Raw genomic sequence first — 16,529 nt, forward strand, 5'->3', positions numbered from 1 at the left:
TCTTTATGAAAAGGCACCTTTGACGTTGTCTGAAACGTGCAAGAACAGGAGATACATCTCTGCCTCACTTGTGGTTTCAGAGGTGATGAACTGTGACAAGAAGGCCAGCCAGCACCACGTGTGTGTTTTCAGTATGATGGAGATGAGAAACGCACAAGAAAACAGCGAGGTCTCTTGATAGTGACATTTGAAAAAACCCCAGTGTTATTTAGTTTTGGCTGCACTGGGTCGTCATTGCCGCACGTGAACTTGCTCTGGTTGCGACAGGTGGGGCTGCTCTGTGGAGGTGAGCAGGCTTCTCGCTGTGCCGGCCCCCTTGTGGAGCACAGGCGCTGGGGCACATGGGCTTCAGTAGTTGTGGTGCACGGGCTTAGTTGCTCCGGGGCATGTGGGATCGTCCTGGCCCGGGGATGGAACCCGTGTTCCCTGCACTGGCAGGTGGATTCCTAACCAGTGGACCACCAGGCGAGTTCCAGTGATCGTGACGTATATTTAAAGCTTGGTTTTCGACTTGTGAGGCTCAAGCAGCTTACATATCTTGGAGTTGGGGGAAAAAAAAGATATCAGATAGGGAGGAGGAGGCTTAGTCCTAGGAGCCCGTTGGAGAGGGAGGCATGGCCTCTGGCTGGTGAGTTGTGTGTGGCTCTTGGTGAAGGGCAGTCGCAGCTGGCCCCACCCAGGCACCTTTCCTAGCCTACCAGCTGTGCCCAGTACTTTCTGGGGCTGCCCTCTGGGGAGACAGACGATAAACTAAGCTTCAGATGATAAGCTTAGTTTACATCGGTAAACTGAGGAAGCTCCAGCAGTCCTGAGAAAGCAGAACTTGGCCTGGCCTGGAAGTGTCCGGGTGAGTAAGGGTTCCCTCCTGCAGGTGGTGCCAGCTGGAAGGCCCCTGCTGCAGTGACATCTGAGCTGACATTTGAACAATAAGAAGCTACCTGAGGACTAGCGCCTGGCCAGGCTCTGAAGTGGGGATGTTCCCCGTGTCCTTGAAACAGGAAGAAGGCTGGGGCAGAGTGAGCCAGGAGATGGTGAACTGGACTCAGAGAGGTGGGGCTGGGCCCAGTGACTTAGACTAGCATGAGCTGCTGTTTTCCAAGACCCAACACCTTTTAAAAAATTATTTATTTATTTTTGGTTGTGCTGAGTCTTTGTTGGTGCACACGGGCTTCCTCTAGTTGCAGTAAGTGGGTTGCTGCTCTTCATTGCGGTGCTCAGGCTTCTTAGTGTGGCAGCTTGTCTTGTTGGGGAGTGTGGCCTCTAGGTGCACCAGCTCTAGTTGCTCCACAGCATGTGGGATCTTCCCGGATCAGGGATCGAACCTGCGTCCCCTGCATTGGTGGGTGGGTGGATTCCTATTGAATGTACCACCAGGGAAGTCCCAGACCCAAGACCTTGAGTCTGCAGAATTCTTGCCGAGAGTTCTTAAGTACCATAGTTTAGGTCACATGTGGTGTGTTTCACTGACAAGGGAGCAAGCGGGGCTGAGGTTGCTGATGGGGGCAGCCCACCCCCTGGTGGTCTGGCGACTCTCCCCGGATCCCAGGAGCATGCTGCTGACCCCACCGACTAGACGGTGTACTGCTGGCCACGGTTGGGGGTCAGAGGTGGGGGTCTGTGTGTCCCCTTCCGCAGGAATAGGGGCAGCTTGTGGAATCACAGATATGACAGCAGGCATCTCTGTGGACCCACAAACTCCATGCCTCCCCCCGTCCTCGATCCCTGCTACTTTCCTCATCCCTAGGTGAGCAAAGCCCTACCTGGGCCCCCAGAGGGCCAGTTACGGGGGCCCTGACCCACGTCTCCTGCATTGGTAGGCGGACTTTTCACCACTGAGGCACCAGGGAAGCCCTGCCCTGGCCCTGGTGCCCCCTGGCATCTGCCCTTCTTGTGTAGGACTTGAGCAGGTGGTATGAGGAGAGATCACACGTGCGCTGGGTGACCGACCACCGAAGTTGCAACACCTTGCTGGGCTCTCAGCTTTGTCGGCCGCAGCAGGGCCCTCCTGGGTGGTGGTCGTGCTTCTCTGAGGCCTGGGCTCCCACACCAGCACTGCAGACTCTGGGTGCCCACCCGTCCTGTGGGCGCAGTTTGCGTGTCAGCCCACTCACTGCGTGGCAGTGCTTTGTGTGTGCCGACGCCTCCCAGGGGTGTCTGCTGTGTCTCAGGGAGTGGGCTCAGGCTCAAAGGAGGATGGAGTGGGGGGTCTGCAGCTGGGGGCCATGAGGCTGGCCTTGTGGCAGCAGAGAGCACCTGCGGGTGGAAGACGGGGGGCCGGGGAGGCGGCCTGGCCACCGGGCCGGTTCTCAGGAGACAGGCCTTCCAGGAGTGGTCAGGAGGGTCCTCTCTGGTGCACTTGAAGCCTCCCCCTGGCACTGGGTACCGGCTTTCCCTGTTTCCCAGGCAGCGCGGTGGGCGGGCTGTTGGCAGATAGACCTGCTGGGTCTTCACCTTTCTCTCGGGACAAAGATTCAGGGTGCTGTGATGGGGTTGCGAGAGGCACAGACGGGCCATTGGGTGAGACTGACCGAGTCAGCACTCAGCTTTCTGAGCCTCAGTGTTCCCATCTACAGACCGGAGATCCTGTCTGCCCATTCGCCTCATGGAGGGTCTTCTGCTGAAATGAGCACGAGAAGACTTTAATAGTGTAATATCTGTAGGTGATAAAAAGCCTGAGGATTTTTAAAAATAGAAGTTTATTTACTTATTTTTGGCTGTGCTGGGTCTTCGTTGCTTTTCTCTCGTTGTGGAGAGCAGGGTTGTAGTCCGAAGACTTCTCTCTGGTCGCGGAGCACAGGCTCTAGGGCGCGCGGGCTTCAGTAGTTGCGATTCCTGGGCCCTCGAGCACAGGCTTAGCTGCTCTACTTCACCTGGAGTCTTCCCGAACCAGGGATTGAACCCATGTCTCCTGCGTTGGCAGGTGGATTCTTTACCACCGAGCCACCAGGGAAGCCCCAAAGCTTGAGAATTAACGTCTGAAAACCCCTTTCAGCCAACAGTGAGCTGGGTGGTGCCGGTGGCGGACAAGATGCGATTTGACGAGATTTTCCTGAAGACCGACCTGGACTTGGATGGCTATGTGAGTGGCCAGGAGGTGAAGGAGATCTTCATGCACTCGGGCCTCACCCAGAACCTTCTAGCACACATATGGTAAGGGCGGACAGACGGACCTCTGCTCCTCAGCACTGGGGGCCTCACTGACCCTCCCAGTGAGATTTGGGCTGTGTGTGGGCAAGGCCGGAGCGGGCGGCTGTCAGGGCCGAGTGTACGGCCCGTTCCCTGTATTCCATGCGTGTCCACGTAGTCTCCTCCAGTGGGAAGGCTTCCTGTTGTGTCCCTCTGGGGAGCTCAGGGGCGATCTGAATGGCCGGGGCCAGTTCTTGCTAGTGGACCTGCAGCTTTCAGCACAGCCACTGGAGCTGCAGGCGCTCGATCCCGACCCCTTGGGGGTGCAGTGTGCAGTGAGGATGCCAAAGGCTCCAGCAGGGCCACCCTGGGCCTCAGGGCTGTGGCCACATCCCTGAGAGGCCCTGCCCCATGAAGGTCAGTGATACGGGGTTGGGGAGAGGGAGGCTCCAGTCTGCACCTCAGGACCGGTCAGGGAGCCATCTCCGCTGCCCGTTTCCTCCCGGGCCGGCAGGACAGTCTTCACGGCCCTGGGATGGCCAGCAGTGGCAGTCACTTCCTAGCTTTCTTCTCGGAGGGGCGAGTCCTCCCTTAGAGGGCTTTGCCTGGGGGCTGTAAGAGAATTTCCATGCAGCTGGAGGGATGAAGCCCTCCCAGCAGAGCTGTGACATTGACTGGGAGTAACTGGGGAAATAACTGTCCTTTGCAATAAGTGAGAGATGGCCGCATTGTGAGGCGAGGCCCTGCCGAGAAAACGGGCTGTCCCTCCTCAGGGAGCACGTGCCTCCCAGTCAGTCACTGGGGGAGGCCCAGCTCCTGGTGACGACTCGGGCGGCCTGCGCCCTTGGGTGCTGAAGTGCCTGTGAACAGGATTCGAATTATGGCCCGATCATCACATAAAGGAAGGTAATTTATAACATGGATCTCGACCTGTAAGGGCCGACCCATAAATGACATAATGAAATCACAGATATACTCGGATTAAAGGAAGGCACGTGGAGGGATGGCATACCGAGAGTGAAGGCCGAGGTCAGGAAGAGCGAGCTCTACACTCAACCACCGGCACGCTCAGAGGACAGTCTGGGGTTGTCTGCAGGTGGCTGGGGACTCGGGAGGGGGACGCAACCAAAGCAGAGATAACATGCCAGGAAGGGTGCAGGGACCGCATAAGGATGTGGGCCTGTCCCCTGCAAGTGCCCAGGGAGCCTGTGAGAACAAGCAGAGCGACGCTGCCCAGTGCACACGGACAGAGCAGCCGCAACATGTGGGCCAGAGCCCCTGTGCCTTCAGTGACCGGGAAACGGGGCGGGCCGGAGAGACAAGACTGCAGATTGAGAGCCGCTGTGGGCTGGATGTGCTGCAGGACTGGCCCTCACCCAGAGAACTGGGAGAAATAGTTGCAGTTCAAGCTTTCCTATCCTGCCCTTGAATGGGAGCAAGAACAAAGATGTCTTAAAACCAGCCTTTAATAGAGACACTTAGGGGGATCTCTCCCAGCCCTGTTGGCTGCTGTTTGGGCCCGAGGCAGTTCTCCAGCCGGGAGAGGAGCCCCCTCCTGCCTGACGCTTGGGTTGGGGGCTGCTGGTGGGGGGGGTGGCTGCTCTTCAGTAGGAAAGGAAGCGCAGGTGTGGTCTGTTGTTTTCAGTTACTGTCACGGTCCATGTTTCAGAAGTGTGGGTTCCTCATACTCAGAACCAATGCTGGTGCTTGGGATGTGTAATCAGCATTGCCGTGTTTCTCCCAGGGCCCTGGCCGATACGAGGCAAACGGGAAAGTTAAGCAAAGACCAGTTCGCGTTAGCTATGTATTTCATTCAGCAGAAGGTCAGTAAAGGCATCGACCCCCCTCAAGTGCTCTCCCCGGACATGGTGCCACCCTCAGAGAGAGGCACTCCCATCCCGGTGAGTAGCTGCAGGTCCGTTCATTCCCATTCATTCCTCTAGTGTTCGCGGTGCTCCCCTCAGCCCGCCACCAGGTGGCGCCGGCAGCCCACCGAGCAGGCAGGTGCTGGCGGTCTGTCCAGCCTTCGCCAGGGGCCCCGCGGGGTGTGTCTGGACTGCCCAGATGGTTTCCATCCAGGTTGGGGGATGGAGATGAATGATTTTATACCTTATTCCAAGACCTGTTGCCCCTGCTGTCTTATGAGGTCAACTTTGCGGTTTTAATTCTGTGTCTGAATTTGGTTCCAGGATAGTTCAAGCACTCTTGGATCGGGGGAGTTTACCGGGGTGAAGGAACTTGACGACATCAGTCAGGAGATCAGCCAGTTACAGAGGTATGCTAAAATGCCCCCTTGCCCTCCAATTCCAGTCTGTTTTCCCAGGTTGCTACTGGAAGCAGCAGAGGCTTGTGGACGAACTCTCAACTTGGCCATCACGAGTTTGTTCAGCAGGAGCAAAGGGACACAGATTCTCCCAGGTTCCTGAAATGACTTAATGAGCTCAAGTCCTGAGCCCCTCAGTGGGAGCCAGTGTGGGTTGTGGGGTCTCCAGCACTGAGAGCACCCCATGCCCTCCGCAGGAAGGCATAGTATCCAGACAAGTAAAGCAGCTAGTCTCAGGTGGCGAGACTGTGGCCTAGGAGGAGCCGCTGGGCTCTGAGAGAGAGGCCTCGTGTCCAGGTTTCCACCTTCGCTTCCAGCGCCCACCTGTAAACAAGGGCTTTGGCGGCTGTGTCTGTATTCTCAGCGTATGTGGTCTTCTGTACAGCAGCATCCTCTTACCAGCTTATTCTGGGGCCGGGGGGTGGGGCGTAGCCAGTTAAGGACCAAGGGCACCCGCCGTCCACCAGAAAGGGAGTGTTTCTGGGCCGAAAGTGGAAACGGTGTCACTTTGCCAGAGCAGGTGAGGCCCTGCTCACAGCTGGGTGCCCCTCGGGCGTGGTTTGCACCTGACTGGAGCAGAACTCTGAGAGGCAGAGGCAGATCAGATATCGTGGAAGACCAGTTGGGTGGGTGTCTGGCTGGCCACTTAGCTCAGCTTTGGCTGCCTCCTGAAGCCAGATTCTCTGCTTCATGCTCAGCCCAGAACATGGCTCCTGTTCTGTCCCCAGCTTCCCCGAGGCCAGATTTCCAAACCAGAGATCAGTGCAGGCAGCCTGGCAAGGCAGAGAGGGTCTGTGAGGATGGAGGGCTAGTTTCTTAGAGCCAGGGTGAGGCTGTTAATCAGGCGTGCAGATAGAGGAGGGAGGGGACCCTCTAACGTGAAAGTTGGGGTCTTGGTGTCTGTGTCAGGCCAGGACTGCCTCTGCACAGCTGCGCAGCCTTGGGCAGCCTGGAGCATTTCCCAGTGAAGGTGAGAGGCGAGCGTGTGTAGAGCAGGCCTGTGCAGGAAGCCTGCCTGGGTGACCTCGAGAGTGACCTTCAGGCCTGTTGCCTGGGGGCGTGGCAAACTGGCGCCTCTTCCCGGGAGACGGGACCCAGTCTAATGGATCTGAAGGGGACGTTGTATTGTTAGGTGGTCCTTAGACTTGTGGGAACGAATATGCAAGCTCTCACGGTTGTTTCATGTCTGACCCGGTGATCCAGAGGAGGCCTTGCTGAATGAGTGCTGGGTTCCTGGCAGGGGAGGCAGGGTGCGTTGGCCACGTGAGGTTTCTGACACGGAGGCAGCCCCTTCCGGCACTTGGTGCATTCAGGCTGCTGTAACAAGCCGCCCCAGACTGAAGGGGCTTACACAGCAGATACATAGTCTCCTCATCATGGAGACTGGGGGTCCAGATAGAGGTGTAGACAGATCCAGTGTCCAGTATGGTGTGTCTCCTGGTCCACAGACAGCGTCTTCTTAGGGTGTTGTCACATGCTGGAGGGGCGCGGAAGGTCTCTGGGGTCTCTTATAAGGGCACTAATCCCCGTCCTGGGAGCCCTGTCCTCATGACCCAGTCACCTCCCAACAGGCCTACCTCCTAACACCATCACAGGGGGTTAGGGTTTCACTGTATGGACTTGGGGGAGGGGCACACAAGCCTTTGTCTCTCAGGAGAAGAGCCAGGCTGGTTGCTGCCGGGGGTGGGGAGCTGTCTGCAGCTGAGGTGGCAGACAAGGCCCCAGCAGGGACCCGGAGTGCACAGCGGCCCACCACAGCCTCCTGTGAGCAGTAGCCGGGCTCAGAGACCCTCACCCACTCCTTGTGGCCAGCCCTCTGGAGTCCCTGGCCCACTTTGCATCACTCTGGACTCGACCGTGGCTCCCCCGCTGAGCTCTGCCTCCCTGTGCCCATTGACAGGAATGTTTTGCCGTCACGTTGTCCCCTCGCAGGCCATGTCCTTGGTCCTTCCTGGTCGTCCACTGTGGGACACTCCACCCCCTTCCTTACCCCATTGGGTTTCCCTCTCGGCACTTAGATTGTGTGCATTCGTGTATTCACCTGTCCCCTGTGAGCTCCCTGAAAGCCAGGCCCCTTTCCACATGTCCTCGGTGCCTGGTCTCCTGAGAAGCAGGCACTCACCATTCATGGGCAGGCGCACCAAGGATTTAGAGAGCATATTCATTTTCTCTTGCTGTGTATGGAATGGCTTAAGACAGCACAGATTCATTCGTGTGCAGCTCTGCAGCCCGGGAATCCAGGAGGGCTCAGCTTGGCCCCTGCTCAGGGCTTCACAGGGCCGAGTTCAGGGTGCTGTCCAAGTTCCTCGGAGCTGGGAGGCTGGGGCCTCCTTTCCTACTGTATGTCGGTGGGGCTCATTCTGCTCTGAGGGGTGGCCCTGTGCTGCTCTCCTGTGACCCCTCCATCTTCAAAGTCAGCAGAGGCATGTCCAGCCCTTCTCACCCTGAACGTCACTCGAGCACTCTCTACTTTCAGAGGCTCACGTGACCATGTTGGGGGCCAGGCCTTGTGGCATCCGCAGGCTTCACCCACACTTGGAGGGGAGGGGGTGACTAAAGGCAGACGGTCGTTGGGGAGAAGTGTGGGGGAGACGGTCAGCTCGTGCCTCATGCCCTCTCTTTGTGCTTTCATGGACTGTTCAAACACACAGAGAGAAATACTCACTGGAACAAGACATTCGAGAAAAGGAAGAGGCAATCAGACAGAAAACCAACGAAGTTCAGGTAAGCACGTGGCTGGTTTTGGTAGGATGGACCTTGTATCAGATGTGGTTCAGGGACTCCTGGTGGGGGTAGTGGGGCAGGGCAGAGGGGGCAGTGTGGCGCTCATTGGAAACTCAAGCTTTTAGGGATTTACAAGTGATTTATTTTGAGTTTCCTATAACCGTAGATAGTGGGTTTTTTTTAGAAAAAAGATATTCACGTAACGTAGCATCCATTCTTCTGAAGTATATAATTCAGTCATTTTTAGCATATTCTTTATATTGCTTAACCATCACCTCTGTCTAGCTCCATAACATTTCCATCACCCCGAAAGGAGATCCCATCACCATTAACAGTGACTCCCCATCTCCTCCTCTAGCCCCTGATAAGCTCTTTTCTGTCTCTATGGATTTGCCTCTTGTGGACATTTCACAGAAAGGGAATCATACTACATCCCATCCTTGATGTCTGCTTTCTCCCACTTAGCCTGAAGTTCTGAGGTTCAGGCAATGCTCTCTAACCTGTTCTCGGGACGGCCCTGCTTGAAGAGTCTCCTTGTGGAGGGTGGTGACGATGGACACTGGGGGTCTGAGTTGTTTTTCAGTTATGTCCGACTTTTTGCAACCCCATGGACTGCAGCACGCCCAGCCTCCCTGTCCCTCACCGTCTTCTGGAGTCTGCCCAAGTTTATGTCCATTGAATCGGTGATGCCATCCAATCATCTCATCCTCTGCCGCCTTCTCCTTTTGCCTTCAGTCTTTCCAAGCATCAGGGTCTTTTCCACTGAGTCGGCTGTTTGGGGTCTGAGTGCCAGGGCTCAAACCTGGCTCTTCTTAGCAGCTGTACGCTTTTGGGCTAGTTATGTAACATCTCTAGACCTTATGCAACATTGGTAATGAGTGTTCCGCTCCTCCAGGCAGTGGGCTGGTGCCCGGGATCTGGCAGGCGCTCACTCATCTGGGCAGAGTGAGGCTATGCTGGAAACACAGTGGTCAGTGCCTAGGAGCCGCACCCTCGAAGACACCTTGGTTCCCAAGATGCCTCAGGTCTCAATGAATAGAGAATGGCCCTGCCACCAGGGGGAAACGCGAGTTGTCTGTCTCCACCCGCCCCCACCCCCCGCCCCGCCGAGAATGCCTACTGCTGGGCCTCTTGGTCTCTGTGTGGGGCCTTTGAGTGCTCTGAGCTCAGAGCTGGGGGGAGAGGAGTGAGGCGGAGCAGTCAGCACTGTGGCCCCACCGTGGCTCACCTGGGGGACTGCGGGAGCTGGCTCAGCCTCCCGGCCTCAGTCTCCCTGCCGCCAGCGAGGGCCAGCGCCGGGAGCAGCGTCTGGCCGTGATGTGCAGGCGCCCTCCCACCACCCTGAAGTGGGTGCTTCTTCTGGGCCGCCTCCTAGGGCGGCAGCACCCGACTCCATGAGGCTCAGGGGTCTGGGCAGCACTCTGTCACCCTCCCCATCCCCTGTCCCACGAGGGCTGGGGGATGTCATGAGACACCCAGCGGACTGGCGACGCGCAGTGCCCGCTCACCAGGCAGGAGGTGTCCTTTGCCACAGCTTCCATCTGCACGCGGGGTAGGGTGGGTTCTCATTGGTTCACACGTTGCAGTGTCCAGACGCTTCTTTCCTGGCTTCTCACTCTGTACACGCTGGCATCAGGGGTTGGGCCTTAGATGGTCCCCTGGTATGTTTTGGATCAAAAGGCAGGGAACCGCCTGCCTCTGTCGTCATATTTTTTGTTTTGCTTTTTTGCTCAAGTAAGCTGCATCATGTATGAGGCCACGGGTGAAGGGACTATTTTTCTGGGTGTTTGCTTGTTCTGGTGTATTGCTGTCATCTCAGCCCTCTGATTTCTACCCATGTCCTGGAACTGCCCTCCCGTATCACTCACTCTCCACCCTGTTTGGTGCAGGGATGCTGGTCTCATCCCCCATCTCCCCTCGGCCCTGGCCCAGCCAGCCACGCGAATGCCTGGCCGGTCCTCCCTCTCGTGTCTTTGTTATTCCATACGGTCTGCTGTCCCCGGGGATCTGGGTGCTGTGACGTCCTTGAACTCCAGGGAAACCAGTCCCCAGGTCCTCAGCGATTCTGAGAAAGCCGTCAGGTCAGTCTGGTGTCTGGAGGTGCTGTCCCTTTGGTCTGCACAGCAGGCTGGATGAGGCCCCCCCAGAACCTTGCTACTGGGCTCTGACAGCACACTCCTGTAGCCTTTGAGATGTGGTGTCCCTGTGCACCCCACAGTCCCTCGGAGCTGGAGCGGGGCCAGTGCCAGCCAGGCCAGCCCCTGCTGCATGGGAGCCTCATTTGTACTCAGACCAGGATGGGGCTCTAGTCTAACGAGATGGCAGCTCCTTAGGCAGCAACAAAACACTATTTATTTATTTATTCAGGCCATGACATGTGCAGCATGGGGGATCTTACTTCCCCGGCCGGGGATTGAAACTGTGCCCCCTGCATTGGAAGGCAGAGTCTTAACCACTGGACCACCAGGGTCCTCTCAGAGCACTGTATGTATTAAAGCTCTTTTGTGAGAACCAGGTTTGACTCCGGTTCCTGTTGCCTTTTCCCAGATGGGTTTGTCCAGGAGATCATCTGTCATGCCTGCCAGCATGGGCTTCAGAGGGCCTAGCATTGACTAGGAGGCCTTGGTCCTCAGGCCAGTTTATGTTGGGTTTTAAGCAGTGGGAGCTTCAGCTTCTGCCCCCAAAGGCCCCCCTTCCCCCTCCTGCCTGAGGGGGTCTCTCCGTTTCCATGACTATCGTCCTAGTGAGGTCCTGTGGCATCTTTGCCTGGTTTACTGTTCTGTTTTGTGTTTCTAACAACAGCTTTATTGAGATGTAACTCACATACCTTACAATTCATCCATTTAAAGTGTATAATTCGGTGGGTTTTAGAATATGCACGAAGTTGCACAGCTGTCCCCACAGTCAATTACAAAACATTCTCATCCCTTCAAAAAGCGCCTCCATACCCGTTAGCGGTCCCCAGTCCTTCCAGGCCCTTGGCATCCACCAGTGTACCTTCCGCCTCTGGATTTACCTGTCTGGACATTTCCTGTCAGTGGAATCATATAATGTGGCCTTTTGTGTCTGGCCTCTCTTCACTCAGTGTAGTTTCAAGGTTCATTCATGTTGCATGTATCAGTGCTTCATTTCTTCTTCTTTTTCTTTTAAAGATTTATTTATTTATCTTTTATTTGGTTTTTATTTATTTTTTATTCTCTGTTTTATTTATTTGTTGTTGACTGTGCTGGGTCTCCGTTGCTGCGTGTGGGCCTTCTTCAGTTGGGGTGAGCGGGACCGCTCTCTGGTTGGGGTGCGGAGCACAGGCTCTAGGCACGCGGGCTTCAGTAGTGGCGGCTCACAGGCTCCAGGGCACAGGCTCAGTAGCTGTGTGCACGGGCTTCGTTTCCCTGCTGCATGTGGAACCTTCCCGGACCAAAGATGGAACCCATGTCCCCTGCATTTACAGGCACATTCTTTACCACTGAGCCACCAGGGAAGCCCCATAGCTGACTCTGTGCTTCACTGTGTGGCTGCACCACACTTTAGTCATCTGTTCACCAGTTCATCGCTGTTCGGGTTTTTCTGTTTTTTTAGCTATTGCAAATGATGCCACTGTGAATATTAACGTGCAGGTTTTTGTGTGGACCTGTGATTTCACGTCTCTTGGGTATGTATATTTAAGAGTGAAATTGCTGGGTCACTTGGTAACTCTGTGTGTAACCCTTGAGGCAATTCCAGACTGTTTTCCAAAGTGGCTGCACCATTTCTCATTCTCACCAGTAATAATGCATAAGGATTCCAGTTTTGCCACATCCTCGCCAACACTTGATGTTAGTCCTGTTTTTTTTAATAGCCTTCCTAGTGGGTGTGGAGTGGTATCTCATTCCCCATAATGCTTCCCCTAATGATGGTGAGCATCTTACCATGTGCTCATTGGCTATTTGTATATCTTCTTGGAGAAAGCCAACTCATATCCTTTGCCCATTTTTTATTGGATTATTTGCCTTTTTGTAGCTGAGTTGTTAAGAGTTCTTTATATTTTCCAGATAAATTCTCTTATCAGTTAAATGATTTGCAAATATCATGTCCCCATCCTTGGGTTGTCTTTTTGCTTTCTTGACGTTGGTCCTTTGAAGCACAAAAGTTTTAAATTTTGATGAAGTCTGGCTTATTTATTCCATTTTTTGCTCTTTAAAAAATTTTTTTTAATATTTTGGCTGTGCCACTCGACCTGTAGGATCTTAGTTCACCGGGGATGAACCTGTACCCTCTATATTGGAAGTGAGGAGTCTTAACCACAGGACCCCCAGGGAAGTCGCTACCCTTACTTTTGGTGTCATATCCAGGAACCCATTCTCAAATCCAAGGTCACAAAGATTTACCCCACATTCTCTTCTAAGAGTTTTGTAGTTTCAGCTGTTAAATTTATGCTTTTGATCCATTTTGAGGGAATATTTACGTATGGTGTGAGGTAGAGGTCCAGCCTCATTGTTTTGCACGAGGAGGGCCAGTTAGATCCTTTTCTTGAAGAGACTGTTCTTTTTTTCCCCTCACTCAATTGTTTTGGCACCCTTTTCAAAAATCAGTTGGTCATAGACATGTGGATTTATTTTTGACCTCTCAGTTCTGTCCCACTGATCCCTGTCTCTCCTTATGCCAGAATCACACTGTCTTGATTGCTGTTGCTCTGTAGTAAGTTTTGAAATCAGAAAATACGCATCCTCAACTTTGGATTTTTCAAGGCTGTTTTGTCTGTTCTGGATCCCTTGCATTTCCTTTTGAGTCTTGGAGTCTGCCTGTCAGAAGACGACTGGCATTCCAGTTGGGATTGACCTGGGTCTGTAGGTTGTCTGGGTTTTTTTTTCTGTCTTCTCTTTGCTCAGATACCTCCTCCACTCTGACCCCAGCATCCTTCCTAACCAGCAGCTGGCAGTCCGTCTTCCCCTGGGCTCCTCCACGACTGCCTCTGTGTTACAGAAAGAGGCCCAGATTCCTTGACGTCCCGCGTGACGAAGCTGCTGGGTCTGACCCTCCTCCTTCCTCTGTCTCCCGCCTCCACCGTCACTTGCCCTTCCCTTGGATGTGGCGGACCCACGTTTCCACTCTGCCACTAGCCTCCTCTCAAAGACATTTGGTTTTATCCCTTCCAGACTTGTCACACTCAAGGTCTGTTCTTCAAATTAGAGGTCAGGGACAAGGAGACTGGGGAGCAGAAAACCCAGTCCCACAAATAACTCAGAGATGTGCTTTGGCGGACAAAGAGGAGCGAGCCATGACTTTTTGTTGTCAAAGCAGGGAGAGGGAGGGACTTCCCTGGTGGTCCAGTGGTAAAGAATCTGACTTCCAGCGCAGGGGGTGCGGGTTCGATCCCCGGTCGGGGAACTGAGATCCCAAAGGCCGAGGGGCAACTAAGACCAGGTGCCACAGCTAGAGAGTCTGCGCACAGCCTGAGATCCCTCGTGAGACACCTGAGACCCGACACAGCCAAACGCATGAATACGTATTCCGTAAACACTAGAAAAGCAGGGAAAGGGAGACCCTGCACCCCGTTTGGGTTGTGCTCTGAAATGACGTCAGCCTCTGGCAGCCCCAGCCGGTCCTGGGGATGGGTCTCTCCACTCCTGTCTCCCCGACCCCCCAGGGGTCACCTCGAGTCCACCGCTCCCCTCGAGTCCTACAGCCACCCCCGTGCCCAGGCTGCCGCCGCCTTGCCCTGGGCCACAGCTTGAGTCCCTGCCCCAGCTCCACTGCTTCCTCGTGTCAGCCTCAGGCCGCACTCTCCCCTCCCACTCTGTCTCCTTTAGTTCTCTGCCTTGCAGGTAGATGTGACATTCACCTGGTTGAAAATAAGACAGAGACGCCTCCTACCCCCCACCCCCACCCCCTTTCCCCCAGAGGCACAGTCCATCAGCTCCCGCGAGGCCTCGCACAAAGGTCTTGTGTGTGTTTAAGGAGAGAGATCTGTGCCTGTTCTTGCCTTCCTGTGTGCACAAGTGCTGGTGTGCCTCACACGTGCATGCTCTGCCGCGTGCCTTGTTCTTTTTGCTCTATAGCTCGGCCGTGGGGTGCAGTGCCCCTCAGGGTGCGTTGTGCTAAAAGTCCAGCCAGCTCCGCTTGGAAATTTACATCGCTTTCAGATTTTGCCATCATAGACAGTGCACATTTTCACACTCGCCCTTCCACCTCTAGGATCCTTCCCCTGGAAGTCTTAACAGTGAAGTCCGAGGACACCTGCAATGGCTGTCTTGGAGCCAAGCTCCTCCTGCCTGGAGGAGCTTTAGCGGTTGGGAACCATCATGTCCTGCTCCCCGCGTTCAGCCAACTGCAGGGGTTTCTGGCTGCAGAAGCCAATGGCATCTGTGGCGTGGCATGTGGCCTCGGGTGCTCTCAGCCTGCTCTCCTTTGATCCAGGTGGAGCACGGCATCCTCTTCTCTTACAGGTCCTCTGTGGCCCCCTCTTCTCTTCACCTTCCTGCCTTTTTTCCTGGCTGCCACCTGCTCGTCCTTTGGGTCCACGTGCTTCCCTGGGCTCTTCCCCCCTCATGCAGCATTGGTCTGGTCTCCCCACGCCCCTGAGACCCTGACCGACAGCACCCAAGCTGTCCGTTCATTTCTGCTCATTTATGTCTGACTAACGCCTCTTCCCTCCCCGCTCATGACCACCAGTCACTGAAGTGCTCCTCTTGCCAGGAACCCAGCCCCTCTGCTGGTGCCTGGCCTCTCTTAGGACGTCAGTAAATACTTCCTGAGGGCCTTAGTGAGAGACCGAACTGGAGCCACTGCGCCGGGATGTGTGCATTGTTCGCTGTGGTATGTGTCGTTCTGTAGGCCATCTTTCTATTTTTTGAAATAATTTTTATTATTTTTTGGCCATACTGCACAGCATGCAGGATCTTCTGTTCCCCAACCAGGGATTGAACCCTGGCTCCCTGCAGTGGAAGCTTGGCGTCCCAGCCACTGGACCCCCAGGGAAGTCCCTGGAGGCTGTCTTGGGGGCTCCGGCCTCGGCTGTGACAGTTAGCTTGGACGTGTCCCCATTTTAACGAGTCTCGGGTAAATTCATGTGACCCTTCCCTAGGAATTACAAAATGATTTAGACCGGGAAACAAGTAGTTTGCAAGAGCTGGAAGCTCAAAAACAGGATGCCCAAGACCGCCTGGATGAAATGGACCAGCAGAAGGCCAAGCTCCGAGACATGCTGAGTGACGTCAGGCAGAAGTGCCAGGACGAGACCCAGATGGTGAGTCGTCATCTCCCTACGCCCCAGGCCCAGCAGGAGGAGAATGCTTTTTGGGAACTTCCCTGAGCTCACCATGACCTTGAATCAAGGCTAAGACATCCTACTGGTTTAGTAGAGTTGTTGAACGGATCATTTGAGAAAGTGTCCAAGCATCTGTGGCCTGACCTCCATCTTAGCCGCCTTGTTAGACATATAAGTGTGAATCTATGTGTGGACACACCACCCTGGCCCATGGACACAGCATGCCCATCTCATCTCCCCCGGGTGTCTTTGCTGCTTGTCACAAAGCAGGGAGGCTGTGACCTCAGCAGATCTCTGAGATGAGGGGATGTTCAGCCTCAAGGGACAGACAGATTGCTGATGCCTCTCCCACATGTGGGGAGGGGTCCCTGTAAGGAAGCCAGGCATCCACTTTTCGGGCTGGTATCTCCCTCCCTGGGTCAGCTCATCTCAAGAAACACGAACCAGAATTCTTCCTCGAAGTCGCATTTCATCTCATTTCAGATTTCCTCGTTGAAGACGCAGATCCAGTCTCAGGAATCTGACCTCAAGTCCCAGGAAGACGACCTGAACCGGGCCAAGTCTGAGCTGAACCGACTGCAGCAGGAGGAGACGCAGCTGGAACAGAGCATCCAGGCTGGGAAAGTTCAACTGGAAACTATCATCAAGTCCCTAAAATCCACTCAAGATGAAATCAACCAGGTATCTCCAAGGGGGCGGGGTGGGGCAGGGCCTGCCACCCCTGGCTGGGGCTGGGGGTGGGAGTGGGATGCGGCTTCTGGGGTCTCCTGCCAAGCAGGGGGGTGCCACAAGCACAGCAGTTACGGAGGTGTGTGTGACCGCGGTCCCAGGTGTCTGCGCTGCAGTAGGTGTCTCCATGGCTCCTGCCCACCTCATCCACATTAGGTTCTCTCCTTGGGAGGCTTTGTTCAGCCTGAAGGTGAAGTGCTGAGAACCCCCAGCATATGTTCCCCCGTCATGTTGACTTTGGCCTTGTGGGGTCTGCTTTGCCTCACCAGCCTTCTGCTTCCCTGCTGGAGCGGGTGCGGGCTGGCTGAGCGCAGGACGTTAACTGGTTTGAAGAGAGTCTAGGTTCAGGACCTGTCTCAGCAGCCTGGGTCCTTGCACACGCAA

The 16,529-nt window shown here is 55.0% G+C and overlaps 1 protein-coding gene across 13 annotated transcripts in view; it reads left to right on the top strand.

Annotated features, from left to right (window-relative positions):
• The window catches only part of EPS15L1 (epidermal growth factor receptor pathway substrate 15 like 1), a 106,179-nt gene that overhangs the window by 45,457 nt on the left and 44,193 nt on the right, over window positions 1-16,529 (top strand). For all 13 annotated transcript variants that reach the window (XM_010806555.4, XM_024993958.2, XM_059888000.1 and 10 more), the window contains 6 exons: window positions 2,993-3,150; window positions 4,871-5,027; window positions 5,316-5,401; window positions 8,101-8,173; window positions 15,234-15,395; window positions 15,900-16,097. In XM_010806555.4, the coding sequence (XP_010804857.2) occupies window positions 2,993-3,150; window positions 4,871-5,027; window positions 5,316-5,401; window positions 8,101-8,173; window positions 15,234-15,395; window positions 15,900-16,097 (834 nt within the window). The remainder of the gene's footprint in view (window positions 1-2,992; window positions 3,151-4,870; window positions 5,028-5,315; window positions 5,402-8,100; window positions 8,174-15,233; window positions 15,396-15,899; window positions 16,098-16,529) is intronic.

This window comes from Bos taurus, chromosome 7 (assembly GCF_002263795.3).
Source record: "Bos taurus isolate L1 Dominette 01449 registration number 42190680 breed Hereford chromosome 7, ARS-UCD2.0, whole genome shotgun sequence".
Lineage (NCBI taxonomy): Eukaryota > Metazoa > Chordata > Mammalia > Artiodactyla > Bovidae > Bos > Bos taurus.